The 18,646-nt window shown below is 41.8% G+C and overlaps 1 protein-coding gene across 1 annotated transcript in view; it reads right to left on the bottom strand.

The window, feature by feature from the left end:
- Positions 1-434: 434 nt before the first annotated feature.
- Positions 435-18,646, bottom strand: part of ZC2HC1A (zinc finger C2HC-type containing 1A) — an 82,069-nt gene continuing 63,857 nt past the window's right edge. The window contains exons 8-9 of the mRNA XM_073679477.1: positions 17,954-18,055; positions 435-6,348 (exon numbers count right to left, since the gene is read on the bottom strand). Of these exons, the coding sequence (XP_073535578.1) occupies positions 6,162-6,348; positions 17,954-18,055 (289 nt within the window). The 3' untranslated portion in view covers positions 435-6,161. The remainder of the gene's footprint in view (positions 6,349-17,953; positions 18,056-18,646) is intronic.

Raw genomic sequence — 18,646 nt, 5'->3', positions numbered from 1 at the left:
TCACCTCAGCCTGAAGTATTGTGAACTTGATACCAGCGCCCCTCTGGCGTTTTTGCTCATGACTTGGGTCACTGATATCAGTCCTCATGTCTTATCCAGCCCGACAGTCCTTTATATTTCTCTGTTCCATGTATATTCCTCCCAGGCTGTAATAACATGACTTCTCTTTGTAATCACTTAATTGATTGCATATCTTGATCAAGATCATTGTTTTTTTTGTTTTTGTTTTGCAACATGTAAAATAAAATGAAGTAAAAATACAAATGGTTGACAAGTTGTTAATTATAGAAAAGAAGCTCTGAGGCACACAATTCTGCTCCAGCAGGTGAAGTACTGTGCAGACATAGAAAATAAGTATTCACAAGCACATTACACGAGCAGAGAAATAATCTAAAGCGGATTTATATTGTATAAAACACACAGAGTAGTCATAATAACAGGTGGACAGGTTTTATTGAGCATTACAACAGATAGGCAAAAGGGCTGTACAGTGTAATGGTCAGTCTATAACCCAGCAATAGAAAGCATGACGTCGATCACTATATTAAAAGCTTATTATTAGAAAAAAAATGTAGTGACATAAAAAACAAAGGAGCCACTTATCTCAGTGCACAGTACAGAGGATCACAGTGTACTGGACCTATACCCTTGAAGAAACACAATTCTCTACATATACAGATATTACAGAACTTAAAAGGTAGCCAGCATTTACTAAAATATTTTATAAATTATAGGGGCTGCCGTGGGTCCTGGGACCCCCTGCACTTCTCCTGTAGTGGTATACAGACCCATAGACTTACTATTGAGCACGTACACCTCTCAACGATCGGTGGGAGTCTCAGAGCATGGACCTCCATTGATTGACAGCACATAGCAGCCCATGTAATACATAAAACATTTTGATAAATGATTGCTACCCTTTACATTATTTCCCTATAACTAGTGATGAGCGCAAGTGCTCTTTACTCGAGTTTGCCTTGGGTGCTCGGGTATGCACAGAGTATCGCGGGTGCTCGAGTGACATGTTCAAGTCCCCGCGGCCGCATGTTTCCCGGCTGTTAGACACTACAAAACATGTGGGGATTGTCCATGTTTGTCAGGTAATCCCCGCATGTTTTGTGGCGGTCTAACAGTAGCAAAACATGCTGCCGTGGGGACTTGAACATGTCACTCGAGCACCCGCTATACTCGGTGCATACCCGAGCACCCAAGGCAAACTCGAGTAACGAGCACTTGCGCTCATCACTACCTATAATGTAAAATGTCTAATATCAGATGGGTTTGATGCCAAAAACAATGCGCTAACACATGACAACATGGTGCTACAGAAAACATACAATGTGTTCCATGTAGAAAAGCGTCTAGGAGATCATGGTCCTAATTCAGTGCAGTTTCCAAAATTAAGGTTAAATGTATCTGGATGATTTTTATGAAGTCCAAACACGGCACACGATATGTTACCGATCCTTTGCACACCAGGATATGTGCAGGTTATAGTCCGTTCCCATGAGCATTACTAGGCCTATGACTAACAGATTGGATCATAGAGGTCACTACACAGTTGGTTTCACACGCAGAGTTTTTTTGAATTTTTGATGGAATTTTTTTAAATCAAAGCCAGAAGTGGATCCAGCAGGAACGAGAAGTCGTCTTTCTTATATATTTCCTCATTTCTTATGAATCTACTTCTGGTTTTAGCTCAAAAGACAGCATCAAAAACTACAATGGTGTTTTTCCCAAAAATGTGCTGTGTGAAACCATTCTAAGGAAGCATAGGAACAAGAAGCTACCACGCAGCCATCACAAGCATGCTCATACCGCCATCTTATCCATTAAAAGAACACTGTAGGCAAATCTTATACATGGTGATCAGATTAGCGTAGAGCTTGGGGGAGCCGTCTATGACACAGGGATTGTTTTTTTTTAAAGAGGCTTTCTCATAGTCAAAATAGGTGAAATTGCAAAGAGCTTGTAAACACAAGCAACACTGCAATTTACCACTTATAAAAAATCTTCTCCATTCTCAAAACAATGCAGTTTGTCAGCGGTGGTTGGTTATATAGGCAAGGAGCACGTGCTTCAAAGCGTTGCCGAATTGCTGGATCTGGCCAGCTTCAGTGCTCCTGCACTCCGCCAATGCTTCAGAGGCAAGAGCACACAGTTCAGGCCAGTGGTTCATCCATGCCGCCATACTTGAATTATCAATATACAGGAGTGTAATAATGACCCCAGCAAGCATGAAGCCAAGTGGCCAAGAAGCCTGGTGCTACTGAAGAGATATTGAGAATAATGCTTTAAATCGCAGTGTTAAGCACAGCACCATCAGGCTCAATATTTGGCATAACACAATATATAAGTTGTGCCCTGAGTGTTCCTTAGAGGTGTTGTCCCACCAACTAAATTTATTGCCTAACCGCAGGATAGGCGATACATGTTCCACAGGGTTCCAGCAGTCAGACCCCCAATGATCATATATGAGAATGGGGGACTTGTGTTACTGAACATGATGGACCTGTGTTGCTGCCCATGCACAATCACTGCTCCATTCATCGTCTATAGGAGTGGCGGTCATTCCTGCGCACTACTGCTGCACTCACACAAGGGACAATAAACCCCGTTGTTCGTAGGATTGGTGGGGGTCCCAGATGTGGGGTCCAATTATTATGACTCCACAAATCACTAAAATGCAGGCTCCATCCCCCTCAATAGTGTTGAGAAGTGTAAATGTAGCAGAAATTAAACAGCGCTGCAAACTATATAGGAGTTATGGAAACAGTGGAGTGCAGCAAGTCTCTGGACAAACTGTAAAAGTGCAGTTTAATTGCATTTTCCCCACAATAATGCCAAAGTTGTGTTGCTTCAATAACGAAGTTCCACTGTGCCTGTGCCGGAGCTACAGAACGGCCTCAGAAAATACTCATCCCAGGAGTCACACCGGTCTATGGGGTAGGTAGGGGGTTGGTTTTTATTTTCTCAGACCCCTGCTTGCTCACACCAGCAGACATAGACTTACATATGCTCCCATAACTGAATGCAGGAACACGTCTACAGCCAGTATAGAGCTATAAATGCTGTTGGAGTGATGGGACACAACGTCATGCCATCATATACTTGTATCAGAAATGTGTCACAATGACTTAAGGTGCGGCTCATATGTTTACTACAACTTTAAAAGTTTACGTTGTTTCAAGTTTTTGAGTAAAATGCACTCAAAAAAAATTTGAAAAGTTCTACATATTAAAGTCATTGATATTCCACCTGAGAGTTTCCCAAAAAGACTGAATTCTTTCCAACACTCAGAATTTGGCTTTTCTGCATTATTAATAAGCTTTACAGGTTATAATGAAATGTCCAACGTTTGCTATTACCTTGCCAAGACTCCCGATTCGACTCTATTTGGTAAAATTGAGATAAATGTGAATAATCGCTGTGCCAGTATAACATTTCAAACACCGCCCAACGAGCTTCCATAGCACGCTCCTTCCTGGTCAAAATCCTATACAAACAAGTGACCGATCATCCCAAAAATAAAACGCTCGTTTGTTGGCCGATTGGCTTGTTTATGCCGGCATTAAAATGCATTGTAGGCAGCAATTCTTCTAACGTGAAAGTGATGTGCAAACTATATGGGAACCAAGCAATCCCATCAACATTCGTTCAGCCTCAATAGAGCTTTCATAGGCCCATGTAAACAGGACCTAAAAAGTAGTGCGATCAACTAGTTATATCAGTGATTAGCGCTCGTTATAGCCAAAAACTCCCTAAGGCTCCGCTGACTTACGTCATTGGGTTTGAAGAGAAGTCAATTGTTTTAACAGAAAAAATTGCGCAGAGCTATTCTTACTGTCAAATATGGTGGATGGAGATGTGAACATTGGCTAAGATCTAGCTAATCACAATGCAGCAAATGGATTTAGAAAAGGACACAGAGGTTCTTTGAAAATAGCTTGTATGTATGCAGGGACCACCAGACGGACCCCCATGTGTCAGGGAATTGGGTATGTTGGATTTTATCAGAGGTTTATTACAGATAGAAATGAACCTGCCCACATGGACGAGACCAATGTGCAATGTACATGCCTATAGGGCAGTTGAGTGAATTAGCTGGCAGCCATTGGATGTGGTAGCCAGCTTTTTTCACATCAGTAACATAAATGCATTGTTGTATGTGGTTTGTAATTATGATAAGCAATCAACCTGTGTTCATATATTGGAAAACTCTAAAAAACCACTTCAGCGTTTTGTTTTTTTTCCAGCTCTGGAGTGGTGCTTTAAGTGTAAGTCCCCTGCCCTGGTGATATACTCATCCTCCGGTGTCTTCGCCGGTTTTCAGCACCGCTCCGGTCCCACGGCACCATCTTGTGAGTGCAGCTTCTGGCAGCCAGAAGTCAGAAGCTACGTCACACGCTCTCAATGCAAGTCTATGAGAGTCAGAACGAGGTCAGAACGAAGCTCTCATAGACTTGTATTGAAAAGTGACCTCCGACGCGCTCCAGCATACACTGTAGCGCAACCGGCAGGTCACTTTTCACAGGAGACAGGCCGGAGAGGTGGGGAAAACGATGAAGGTGGTGGAAGGTGAGTATATGACAGGGGACAGGGGTCTTACATTTAATGCACCACTCCAGCAGTGCAATATAAAAGAAAAAAATGTTGGAGTAGTGCTTTAAAGAGGACTAGTTAGGTCCTATGCTGCCCTTTGTTAGGGGAGTATAGGCTAAAAGGGGGCAGCATAGCACCTGTTGCTCCTTAAGTGGAAAATTGAAATTGATAAATGTTAACCTTAATCTGCAACTGATATCACAAACACTGGGTTGCCACACATAGACATCTCGTGATAAGAGTTTTGCAAAATCATGTTTTTTTTAAAAGTTGGTCACCTCTCACTATACATCTAGGGATATGTCAAGCCGATAGCAAAAGTAAGGAAGGGACACAGCTATGGTTAAAAAAAATGAGTGTATACAGCTGGAAAACAACGATATAGTTATACCTCCTGGTGTTATGTATTGGGTTTCCATGCAAAAACCTGAAGCTCCTTAAATGGAGGAGGTGACAATGGCTTATTATTATTTAGAACTTTTCATACAAGATCTGTCCGGTGAATACAGAAATTGCATAGACATTAAATCTGAGAACTTCCCGAGATCTACTCTGATGATGCAAGCCAAGATATTCCACCTTACAAGATAAGTTACAAAAGGTGCCAGAAGATTGTGATCTTCCCATGGTATCTTAATGCAGGTTTTATAAACAAAATTTAATTTTATAGCGTGAGATTGTAAATCGGAGAATGAGAGAGTAAACCGCTGTAAATGGAGGAACCTATAGAAAAGCAATAAATATAAATAAAATAAGACATTAAGATCAAATGATAAAATCCTTCATGTAGATTTTAGAGAACAAACAAAATAGACCGTACAGTCCTAAACGCCCATCAATCGCAGCATACATGACTAATAAAATGTCCCATGACAGACCTGCATACTCCGCATTCTTATAACAATCCTAATACTAGTGAACATGCAGTTATTATAGAAAAGTAAAGCTTCCAGTGCCAGACTTATGAGTGCAATATATACGGCCCTTCTGTTAAGCCGGCCATAGAGACAGGATAACAGGTGGCCAACATTTAGCATTCTTAATACCCCAAAATGGCCACATACATGTTATTTCCAAACAGCAACATGAGATAAGAGGCTGCCAGAAAATCCAACCTCTGATCTGCCCAAAACCTTAGGCATTGAGAAGCATCGGTGACCCCATAGACATCAGACCCATCGTCAGAAGCTGAAAGTCTATGGCTATGGGCAGTGTTATCCCTCCCAAGCTTCCATCTCCATCTCGGGTCCTAGTGTTCATCTCTGCTGTCACCACATGGTGCTATAGTATTCACAACCATTAGTGAATGTTACAGGTGATATAGTGAGATACAGATTTTTTAAATTTAGATCCAATTTTAATATTCTAGCTTGATAATCATATATTAATTTTCTTGACGATCCAAAGAAGTTAACCTTGGACAGCTTTGCCAACCGTATAGACGGCGTTTTCTCAAGGATGTTATGTACTCCCAGTCATTTCTATTCCATACATTACAGCAGTCTTGGTAAGCACACTTTCATGTGGTAGAACGTTTGGCTTTCTGTAGGACACAACGCTCAGAGAATCATTCTTCGCACTCCACATTCACAGCAGAACTTGGCTGACTGAACGGGGTATTTGGTGCCACACTCATGGCAAAACTTTGTCATCTGCCCTGATCCATTATTATCTCCAGTTTTCATGCGGCCTCCGTTCATGGCATCAGAGTAGTCTCCAGTATCGTAACCCATTTTGTTATCGGACCTAAAAAAAAAATTAAGGAGAGATTCACATGAATTCAGCATTTTATTGGGTATGGTCCTGACAAAGTCTACACAACAAAGCTGAAAAGTGCACTGCACATGTCCATACAGACTGTACACAAAGTAAAAAAAATATTACCACTCTCTCTAGAAACTCTAAACCCCTTGGCGAGATCCACCATAGAGTACATGTATTGCAGACGTGAGTCTTGCATGTATTGCACAGATACAGCTCCATAAACTTGTGTGCCAACTGTGTTACACAGCCAGTACCCGAGTTTAAAGCTTAGATGACTGTTGGCTGAACAATGGTTTAGGTGATTGTTCGGCTGGCAGCCATCTCTCCCATATACATGAGCGTTCACGTTCCTCTGTTCTCTATCAGAAAACCGCTACCAGACATCTCTGGTGACGTCCTATCTAAGGGAGAAATTAAAGACTGGCAGTCAAAAACTGGACATGCCGGATCCTTAACTCCATCGACATTCATTTGTCGGGGGACCTCTATACACATTGTCACCTGTCAATATTGGGGGCTTAAAGGGGTTTTCCAAAGAACAAAAGTTCATTTTAATGAATAGATCTTGGAATAATAATAATTTCTACAATGGGATGTGTTTAAATAAAATGCTGCTGTGTCTGACCATGCAGGAAGATGGTCTGATCATACCACAGCTCCTGGGCAGGGAGGAAGCAAAAGAGAATATATGGATATTACAGCATGGGATCACAGTTGATTCTTTCTGTGAGGTAAAACATTTCCCTGCCTGTTTTTAAACAATGTTTTGCTTCAAAGAAAGAATCAGCTGTGATCCCATGCTGTAATGTCTGTATACTCTCTTGCTTCCCCCCCTGCCCAGAGATGTGGTATGATCAGACCATGTTCCTGTACGGTCAGACACAGCCATTACACAGTACATAGCAGGGTTACATTTATGGGATTATCTCAGCACAGGAACATTTTATTTAAACACATCCAATTGTGGAAATTATTATTATTCCAGAATCTATTGATTAAAATCAACTTTTGTTTGTGGGAAAACCCCTTTAACTGTTGCAATTGGCGTTCGCTCTAATCCCTTACCCTCCCATGAGCTCTACAGACAGAAGAGGTTTGGAGAAGCAGACAGGACATTACGCCCTAATTACTGCACTCCATGTACAAATCGCTGTTATCCGCATATTAGACAGATGTTGCACGGTACAGGATCTGACTGCTCCATTATCAGATAACACCGCACAATACGTGCCGCACTAACCAAGATCTCTCATCCACTAAGCGCTTGTGTGGGATCTTTTCAGTGTAAGCAATTGTACACGTAGGCATTTTTCCACAGTGACAGTTTGACAGTGGGTTTTTTTTTTAAGTAGTTTTCATGTGGGCCCTCGTGCAACTCTATCGACCTAAAAAGAAAAAAAGTATGGCACTCAGAATATGGGGACACAAACCAATATTTTTTGTTTTGTTTTTGCTTAATAAAACTAAAAAAAAAAGTAGTTTAGTAATGCCATAACCGTACTGACCTGTAGAAGAGAATTAACACAAGGGGTCAGATTCATCAAAGCTTCAACACCAATATTCTGGCATAAAAAGCTTTAGAAAGTCACATAATTTTGGGGCAACTCCGGGCTCTGCTAAAATTTTACGACTTTTTGCGTTCTTATGCCATTTTTACCCAGTTCCAACAGTGAGCGGAGCTGGGGTGAGAAGGGGGCAAACTCATGACAAGCAAAGGTGTTCGCCACTCCACAAATCTTATTCCAGCAGGGACTGGAGTAGGATTTGTTGCGAGGTGCACACAGATCAGGGCTGTGGAGCCGGTAAGCCAAACCACAGACTCTGACGCCTCAATTTCCCTGACTTCCGACTCAGATGCCAACTCCACGACTGGGACTGCACAACCTTGCCTCACTACTCAGCATGTACATAAAGTGCAGCACAGATTCATCTCACTGCCTCACTACTCAGCATGTACATAAAGTGCAGCACAGATTCATCTCACTGCCTCACTACTCAGCATGTACATAAAGTGCAGCACAGATTCATCTCACTGCCTCACTACTGAGCATATACATAAAGTGCAGCACAGATTCATCTCACTGCCTCACTACTGAGCATATACATAAAGTGCAGCACAGATTCATCTCACTGCCTCACTACTCAGCATGTACATAAAGTGCAGCACAGATTCATCTCACTACTCAGCATGTACATAAAGTGCAGCACAGATTCATCTCACTGCCTCACTACTGAGCATGTACATAAAGTGCAGCACAGATTCATCTCACTGCCTCACTACTCAGCATGTACATAAAGTGCAGCACAGATTCATCTCACTGCCTCACTACTGAGCATATACATAAAGTGCAGCACAGATTCATCTCACTGCCTCACTACTCAGCATGTACATAAAGTGCAGCACAGATTCATCTCACTGCCTCACTACTGAGCATGTACATAAAGTGCAGCACAGATTCATCTCACTGCCTCACTACTCAGCATGTACATAAAGTGCAGCACAGATTCATCTCACTGCCTCACTACTCAGCATGTACATAAAGTGCAGCACAGATTCATCTCACTACTGAGCATGTACATAAAGTGCAGCACAGATTCATCTCACTGCCTCACTACTGAGCATGTACATAAAGTGCAGCACAGATTCATCTCACTGCCTCACTACTGAGCATATACATAAAGTGCAGCACAGATTCATCTCACTGCCTCACTACTCAGCATGTACATAAAGTGCAGCACAGATTCATCTCACTGCCTCACTACTGAGCATGTACATAAAGTGCAGCACAGATTCATCTCACTGCCTCACTACTGAGCATGTACATAAAGTGCAGCACAGATTCATCTCACTGCCTCACTACTCAGCATGTACATAAAGTGCAGCACAGATTCATCTCACTGCCTCACTACTCAGCATGTACATAAAGTGCAGCACAGATTCATCTCACTGCCTCACTACTGAGCATATACATAAAGTGCAGCACAGATTCATCTCACTGCCTCACTACTGAGCATATACATAAAGTGCAGCACAGATTCATCTCACTGCCTCACTACTCAGCATGTACATAAAGTGCAGCACAGATTCATCTCACTACTCAGCATGTACATAAAGTGCAGCACAGATTCATCTCACTGCCTCACTACTGAGCATGTACATAAAGTGCAGCACAGATTCATCTCACTGCCTCACTACTCAGCATGTACATAAAGTGCAGCACAGATTCATCTCACTGCCTCACTACTGAGCATATACATAAAGTGCAGCACAGATTCATCTCACTGCCTCACTACTCAGCATGTACATAAAGTGCAGCACAGATTCATCTCACTGCCTCACTACTGAGCATGTACATAAAGTGCAGCACAGATTCATCTCACTGCCTCACTACTCAGCATGTACATAAAGTGCAGCACAGATTCATCTCACTGCCTCACTACTCAGCATGTACATAAAGTGCAGCACAGATTCATCTCACTACTGAGCATGTACATAAAGTGCAGCACAGATTCATCTCACTGCCTCACTACTGAGCATGTACATAAAGTGCAGCACAGATTCATCTCACTGCCTCACTACTGAGCATATACATAAAGTGCAGCACAGATTCATCTCACTGCCTCACTACTCAGCATGTACATAAAGTGCAGCACAGATTCATCTCACTGCCTCACTACTGAGCATGTACATAAAGTGCAGCACAGATTCATCTCACTGCCTCACTACTGAGCATGTACATAAAGTGCAGCACAGATTCATCTCACTGCCTCACTACTCAGCATGTACATAAAGTGCAGCACAGATTCATCTCCACTAAAAGCCGAGATCCTTAGATCAGGAACAGAACAGACATTTATAGGACATTTCATAACTTTCCCAAATTCTTATGAAAACATTTACAGCACATCCTGCATTGAACTACTGTTCCTAATTTATTATATATTTTAGGAGTCGGAGTCGGTCCATTTGGTACCGACTCCACCAAAATGGACACCGACTCCACAGCCCTGCCAATCGTCCCACACTCCTGATTCTTGAAGAGCAGCACGCTTCTTCAAGAATCTGGTTTGTCCGACTCCAGCACATCTCCTCCTCAAAACCAGCGTGAACCACACCAGTTTTGATGAATCAGGCCCATTCTTTTTTTACTGTTAAAAGTGAGTATTGAAAGAACAAAACACAAGAAAAAATGCAGTTTTTAAAATTCCACTGTATTTGGATTTTTTTTTTCACATAAAGTCATACAAAACTAAAACTTATCCTACAAAAAAAAAGCATTCATAAAGCCATGTAGACCTTAAAATACAAAAGTGTAGCTCTTAAAAAAAAAAAGTTATGTCTCTTGGAGAGCAAGGAAGAAAAAAAGAAAAATGGCCCTGTATTCAAAGGGATTAGAAATTGATCAGAACAGAATTTTGGCCGTATTTAGGAATAAAAATACAAATGAGGTTTAAGAATGGACATATAATACCAATACAACTGGTTACAGAAACCTGCAGGGCCTGCTGTATGGTTAGCCGGTGGTGGGTATAGTGACATACTGGCTCAAAATAGCTAAGGGCTAATGAAAAAAGAAAAAAAACTAAGAATCTGATTTAATTTTCTATTTGCAAAGTCTGCATATTAATTGGAAGTAAAACCCTGGTACAGCTCCTGTGTACAAAGGGTTTGCAGGAAGAGAAAAGGCAAAGAGTCGTCCATGGAGCAGAAGTGATCTCTGTACACAGAAGTAAGATTCCCATACAGGGAAACCTTGACTGCCAGGACAGAAAAGCATCACAATGAAGAGATACAGACAGTAATGTCTAACCTGGCAGCTTTGTAAAGAACAAGCTTGGAAAAGATCAGAATTGTCCCATGGCCTACTTTATATTTTTAATAATTGTGCAGCTACAATGAAACAGATTTTTTTCTTTTTCACTTTATGTAACTTTATTCTCTTCTCTTGATTTTTTTATTTATTTAGAGTTGAGCAACAAGATTTACAGGACCCCGGTCCAGCAGCCACATTGGTAGTCGACGACTCTCGGACCACCAGAGCCTTGCGATCCTACCTCCCGGCATTCCTCGCGTCGCATCTGGCGCGATGTTATCTGGCAGGTAACAGTACACTTGCAAGACTTTGGTCTGGTGCCCATGGGTTACTTATGTCGTCGCTGCACCAGAGTCCTGTGAATCTTTTTGCTCAACATAAAATGAGAACAATGGGGATAGGGGAAAATATATGTATGTGGGTTAAGAATTGGCTCAGTGATAGGAAACAAAGGGTGGTTATTAATAGAAAACACTCAGACTGGGTCTCAGTTAACAGTGGGGTACCACAGGGGTCAGTATTGGGCCCCCTTCTTTTTAACATATTTATTAATGACCTTGTAGGGGGCATACAGAGTAATATTTCAATATTTGCAGATGACACTAAACTCTGCAGGGTAATCAATACAGAGGAGGACAATTTTATATTACAGGAGGATCTATGTAAACTAGAAGCTTGGGCTGATAAATGGCAAATGAGCTTTAATGGGGATAAATGTAAGGTAATGCACTTGGGCAGAGGAAATAAAATGTATAACTATATGCTTAATTGTAAAACACTGGGCAAAACTGTAACTGAAAAAGACCTGGGTGTATTGGTGGATGACAAGCTCACGTTTAGTGGCCAGTGTCAGCCTGCTGCTGCAAAGGCAAATAAAATAATGGGATGCATTAAAAGAGGCATAGATGCTCATGAGGAGAACATAATTTTACCTCTATACCAGTCACTAGTGCGACCACACTTAGAATAGTATGTACAGTTCTGGTCTCCACTGTATAAGAAAGACATAGCTGAACTAGAGCGGGTGCAGAGAAGAGCGATCAAGGTTATTAGAGGACTGGGGGGTCGGCAATACCAAGACAGGTTATTACACTTGGGGTTATTTACTGTGGAAAAAAGAAGGCTTAGGGGTGATCTTATTACTATGTACAAGTATATGAGGGGACAGTACAAAGACCATTCTACTGATCTTTTTACTCTGAGGCCTGAGACGGAGACAAGGGGGCATCTTCTACGTCTGGAGAAAAGAAGGTTTAATCATAATCACAGACGTGGATTCTTTACTGTAAGAGCAGTGAGACTATGGAACTCTCTGCCGCATGATGTAATGAGTGATTCACTGTTAAAATTTAAGAAGGGCATGGATGCCTTTCTTGAAAAGTATATTACCGGTTATATATACTAGATTCCTTGATAGGGCGTTGATCCAGGGAACTAGTCTGATTGTCGTATGGAGTCGGGAAGGAATTTTTTTCCCCAATGTGGAGCTTAGTGTTTGCCACATGGGTTTTTTTTTGCCTTCCTCTGGATCAACAAGTTAGGATATGGGTTGAACTAGATGGACTTAGTCTTCCTTCAACCTTAAAAACTATGTTACTATGTTACTAACTTTAAAGGGGTCGTCCGGTCCAAAGTGATAAGTCTGCAGTCACTCTATGTGACTACAGACTTATGGATCCCCCCAGCGCAGGTACTGTGTGCTGAGAGGATTCACTGGTTTCAGACTTGGGAATGAGTTATACATACTCCAGGCCAGAGCCCGACTAGTGAGCACCAAGTGACAGTGACTCTCCGGGGCCTGCACACAAGAAAATTGTAGTTACTGCCCTGAGAAGAGCAGAAAAGTGCACAGGGGACGGCAGGCAGAATGCGCAGGCGCGGGATTTACGGCAGTGCTTGTCAAAGGCAAGCAGAGAAGAGCCGAGAAGAGAAATCTAGTATAATGAGAGAGGAGACAGTCTTATCTGCCGGGCTGCATACGCCCCATAGCCTGGAAGATCAAAGCTATAAAAGATGATTTTTAATGAACAAGGCATCATCCAGGAGGCATACAGGTAGGACTAGTTTCAGCTTTATACAGCCTGCGTGCCCATACTAGCTAAAAATGTTCAAATGGGGTAACAGATAATCTTTAGAAAAGACATTAAAGGGTAAGGTTATGTCCAGAATGAAGAAAAGAAGAACAATTTATCTTAGAAGTTGGCTAAAGAGAAATCTACAAATGCGGAAATGCCTCCATGACTCTGAGGTGGCAACGCTGGGAAATTGAAATGAAGAAAAAAATAAATGAATTGGCAATTTCAGAACTATTTCCCACTCAAAAAAATGGTTTCCTCAATATAAAGTTCAAAAAGTCACACTTAAGCCATTATAAAAACTAATCAGAAAGATAGACAAAATGTGGTGGGCTTTACCGTATGTATCATCTCTTGAAGAAAAGTGCTCCAGGAACAGATATAGGTTTGCTGACAGAACCAGAAATTCAGAAACATGGTCTATTACACATGCGTCTCTAATCTGTGATTAACGAGTGGAACAGGCGGCCACGAGAGGTGGCGAGTTCTCCTTCAACGGAAGTCTTCAACCAGAGGCTGGACAGACATGTGTCTGAGATGGTTTAGTGAATCCCTTTCAACTCTAACATTCTATGATTCTATGATCTCCTAGAACTTTTGATCCACTCCCGTCTAATCCACCATCTTTAAATAACTCATTTCTTGACCCTTTACAAACTGGTTTTCGCACCATACACTCCACAGAAACTGCCCTCACTGAATTCTCTAACAATCTAACAGCTAAATCTAATGGTCACTGCTCCCTACTGATTTTATTGGATCTCTCCACTGTCCTTCACACCGTAGATCAATTTCGCCTCAGCCTTAAAATGGTTTGTACACTTTCAGAAAAACTTTCTACCATAAGCTGCAGTAGATATAAAAAAAACAAACTGAGTGTTACTTACCCTGCCAACCTCAGCTGTACTATTGGCACTGCAGCCCCATTCTCTGTTTGTCAGGCGACACATGGACAGTGCAGCAGCCAGTCACTGACCTCAGCGGCTCTGCCCTTGTAGATGAGCGGCTGAGCTCAATGATTGGCTGCAGTGTTATCAACATGATGTCAGTGCTCCTGACAAACCACAGAAACCGGGGCAGCAGGTTATTTTCTTTTAGAACTTCCAAGACTTATAGAAGATCGCCTTAAAGAAGTTGTCCACTTTCAGAAAACTATGTGCACATGATGCGGATTTAATGCGTTTTTGCGGTGGATTTTCGCCGCGAAAATGCATTAAAATAGCTTGTAATAGGTCTGCCATGTACTGAAATGCAAATCCGCATGTGCTGTGCAGAAGTTTCCGCTGCGGATTCGCATTGCAGTAAAAACTGAAGCAAGACCAATTCTAGTGCGATTCCGCTGCGAAATCACCCCCATTGACTTGCATTGGACCACATAAGAGAAGCATGGCTACATGTAGTCATGCGGATTTTATGCAATTTAATGCGCGGATGGTACCCGGGTCTCGAGAAGAGGAGACTCTCATCCAACCCAGGTACCATCATACCTACAAGTTAAAAAAAGAATTCTAAAGTTAAAAAAAAAATAATAATAATCATACTCACCTCTCCGCCGCCCCCGGTGTCCTCCAGGCAACGATGCGCTCTCCTAGGATCCCAGCGGTGATCTGCAAGGACCTTCAGTGACGTCATTTAGTCAGCTGATGGTTACGCGACCGCTGACGTCAGCGGTCAGGTGATGGTCCGTGACCATCGGCTGACTAACTGACGTCACCGAAGGTCCTTGCAGATCACCGCTGGGAGCCAAGGAGAGAGGATCGTCGCCGGATGGACACCGGGGGATCGGCGGAAGGTGAGTATGAATATTTTTTACTTTGTAATTCCTTTTTTAAAACAATTTTATGGTCACACAATATAAATCCATGCCAGTTGCATGGATTTATATTTTGTGACTAACTTGTCAAGCCCTTTTCTAAGTGATGCTCAAAATCACTTGGAAAAGTGCTTGAAAATACGCATGCTGAAAACGCTTCTTCCTGGCAGAAAAAACGCATGTCAATTCCGCATGCTTTTCTTCTGCCAGGGAGAGGAAAAAACGCATGCGGATTTTGGCGGGAATTTCCGCATCGTGTGCACATAGCCTAAGGATAATGCTTTCTTTTGGCTATCTTCCTACTTCTCTGACCACTCTTTTGGTGTATTTGTTGTCTGTTCTCCCTTCCCTTTCCCCATATTGTTGAGGTTTCCTAGAGCTCATTCGTAGGTTCCCTTTTCTTTTCAGTTTTGAAAGATTAAATTTCAGACAGAGAGAGAACATTTGGCTTTCATTACAGTCTCTATGCTGATGTCACACAATTATACATCTCCTGACATCACCTCTGCATTACTGCAAAATACTGGTGAGTGTTCACTTCCCCTATGATATTGTACTCTCTATCTAAAAAACCTAATCTCTCCAAAACTGGACTTTTTGTGTTTCTTCTCTCTACTACTAACCTACCTATACTTGATATGTCAAATTCAGTTTGTGGTACCATAACTTCCAGGCAGCACAACCATTGTCTTGGAGGTTATATTTGATTCAGATCTTTCCTAAGCTCTTTATATCCAAAAACTCATTCACTCACTTCATATGCACCTCAAAACATTTCCAGAATCAGCCCTTTTCTTATCATCAAAACAGCAAAAACTCATACTGTCCCTCCTATTCTTTCTTGCCTGGACTACTGCAACTCATTACTAATCGGTGTCCTCTTCACTAAACTCTCCCCTCTCCAATCTATTGTAACGGCAGCAGTTAAGCTCATATTTCTGTCCAGCTGCTACACCGATGCCTCCACCCTGTGCCAGTCATTGCACTGGTTGTGATCTACTATAGGTGACAATACAATCTCTCAAACATTCATACACAGAGAACTCTACAGTGCTGCATTGCTCTACATCTCCTCCCTCATCTCTATCACTCTATTTGTGCTCTCTGTTTTAATGATCTAGGACTAACATTCTCTATAATCCAAAAATTCCACTTCTGTCTCTAAGACTTTTTTTGGGCTGCACTAGTTCCCCATAGTAGACTGCCCAAGACAATTAAATTATCTCCCATCGTTCAGGTATAAGCGTGTCCTAGAAACACAGCTACGTCGGATAGGAGTTGTGCAAACTCAGATCCCAGCCGTTTAACCCCTCAAAAATGCAATTTTCCCAGTAAAAAGTAGTTTAATTTGGAAAATAAACTATTCTATAGTTAATGAACATGCACTGTGAACATCATGAAAGAAATCAAAACAAAACAAAACAAAAAAAACAACAAATGAAAAACTATGCCAGAATTGCTAGTTTTGTTTATCTCACCTCCTAAAAAGTGAAATGAAAAGTGATCTCAGTATTGTATGTTCAAAATAGAAGTCTTTATATGGAAAAATAAAAAAAAAGTTACTAATATTTGAATAAGGGGAGAAGAAACGGAAGATACAAAAATGAAAAATGTCTGTGTCCTTAAAGGAAAGCCATCATCAGAAAATCACCTATTGTTTAAAAGTAGATTTTTGGTACTCACCGTAAAATCTGTTTCTTGTAGTCTTTATTGGGGGACACAGTGACTATTGCTCATGGTTTCTGTGTCCGCCAATGAGACGAAAGAGAATCAGGAATTTGTGTTACATCTATTTTTAAAAAAAATGTTGGCAATTTTTTTTTTCATATCACGATCTTTATTAAAAAACAAATTTAGCGATCTTGCAATTTTCAGTGGCCACTAAAGGCCCTGTCACACTTAGCGACGCTGCAACGATCCAGACAACGATACGACCTGTCAGGGATCGTTGCTGCGTCGCTATGTGGTCACTGGTGAGCTGTCAAACAGGCAGGCTCACCAACGATCAGGGGAGCAGCGACATCGTGGAAAGAATCTTTCCACGATGTCCTGCTCCTGGTTACCAGCCTGCTGAAGCAGGAGCAGGCTGGTAACCATGATAAACATCGGGTTACTAGGGGCACACGCACACCTAGTAACCCGTTGTTTATCATGGTTACCACTCTGCTACGGTGAGCGGGAGGTTACCGCTCACTTTAGCAGGCTCGTAACCATGATAAACAGCGGGTTACTAAGTACGCGTGTGCCCCTAGTAACCTGATGTTTATCATGGTTACCAGCCTGATCGCTGCTCCCGCTGGTCACACACAGCGATGTGTGCTGACCAGCGGGTGGGCAACGACCAAAAAAAGGTCCAGGACACTTTGCAGCGATCAGATACCTCACAGCAGGGGCCTGATCGCTGCAAAGTGTCACACATAGCGACATCGCTGGTGAGGTCGCTGTTGCGTCACCAAAACCGTGACACAGCAGCGATCTCGCTAGCGATCTCGCTATGTGAGACGGGGGCTTAAGGCTTTTTTTAGATTCATACTTCCTGTCCTTTCAGGAAGAGTTTTCGGCAGACTTCTATTCAGTAGAGGCAAGATTAGATGACTGATAACACCTCTATACACAGCTGATAACGCAAGATCCATCAATCACAATAGGCGATGTCACAGCTCTCTTTCCCTTCACAATGACCTCTGGACACGCTCATTAAATGCTTCAGTACAAAAGCTGGGTTTAGACTGTTAATCGCTACTAATGTACTTGTGTTGTTTCCTAAAACAACTGGAAGTTAGAGTCTTAAAAAAAAGTGCAAAAATTGCAAGATTTCTATTTTTATTTCTAATAATACAGATTGCGCTACAGAAATGGACGTGAAGAGGAATGGAGCACAGTACCTTGAGTAGTTTTCTGCGTTGTAAGTTTTCCTTTTGTTGGTGGAAAGAACTGGGGCTGGGTTTCTAGCCATGCTGGGTGGTGTTCTTGACTTTAAAGACCCTCTAAAATGAAACAAATCAATGGTTAAAGATCACATGCAATAGAAAGGTTGCAGATTTTACCTGTGGATTTGTATAAGTTAATTGTGGAATGGTTTATACTACCAGGCATCTGGACGACATCTTAACAAATCTCTTCGCCAGATCAATTTTATTCACTGTGGATTTCCCTTCTTGGGGGCAAAACATGCAGTAAATCCACTGAGAATATTGTTTTTATGAAACATACAATAAAAAAAAGTCATTTTTTCTGCTCATTACTACCAACAGCACGAGAAAAGTTATCACCTAATCTTTGAGTAGTTGGCAGGATAGTTTGAGAGAAGCATAATCTTGTTGATCCTGGCCAGTTAGCTGCTTTGGTGATATCTTTGGCTGAGAACAACGTGATAGACAGGTAAAATCTGCAGGAAATCCGCACATGTAGATATTGCATTAGATTCATTGCTGTGGAAAAATCCAACATGTATGGACCTGGCCTTACATACAGTTAAAAGATACGATTAAGTGGGCATTTAAAGGGGTTGTCTGGTGTTGCTTAGTGGGTAAAACTAATCTTCATTCTCAAGAAGGGAGGGATTTTTCATTCTATAG

This window comes from Phyllobates terribilis, unplaced genomic scaffold, assembly GCF_046119375.1.
Source record: "Phyllobates terribilis strain yellow unplaced genomic scaffold, ASM4611937v1 Scaffold_4__5_contigs__length_816908805, whole genome shotgun sequence".
Classification (NCBI taxonomy): domain Eukaryota; kingdom Metazoa; phylum Chordata; class Amphibia; order Anura; family Dendrobatidae; genus Phyllobates; species Phyllobates terribilis.
The sequence above is the reverse complement of the archived record's forward strand: the minus strand, read 5'-3'. Positions and strand labels throughout refer to the sequence as shown.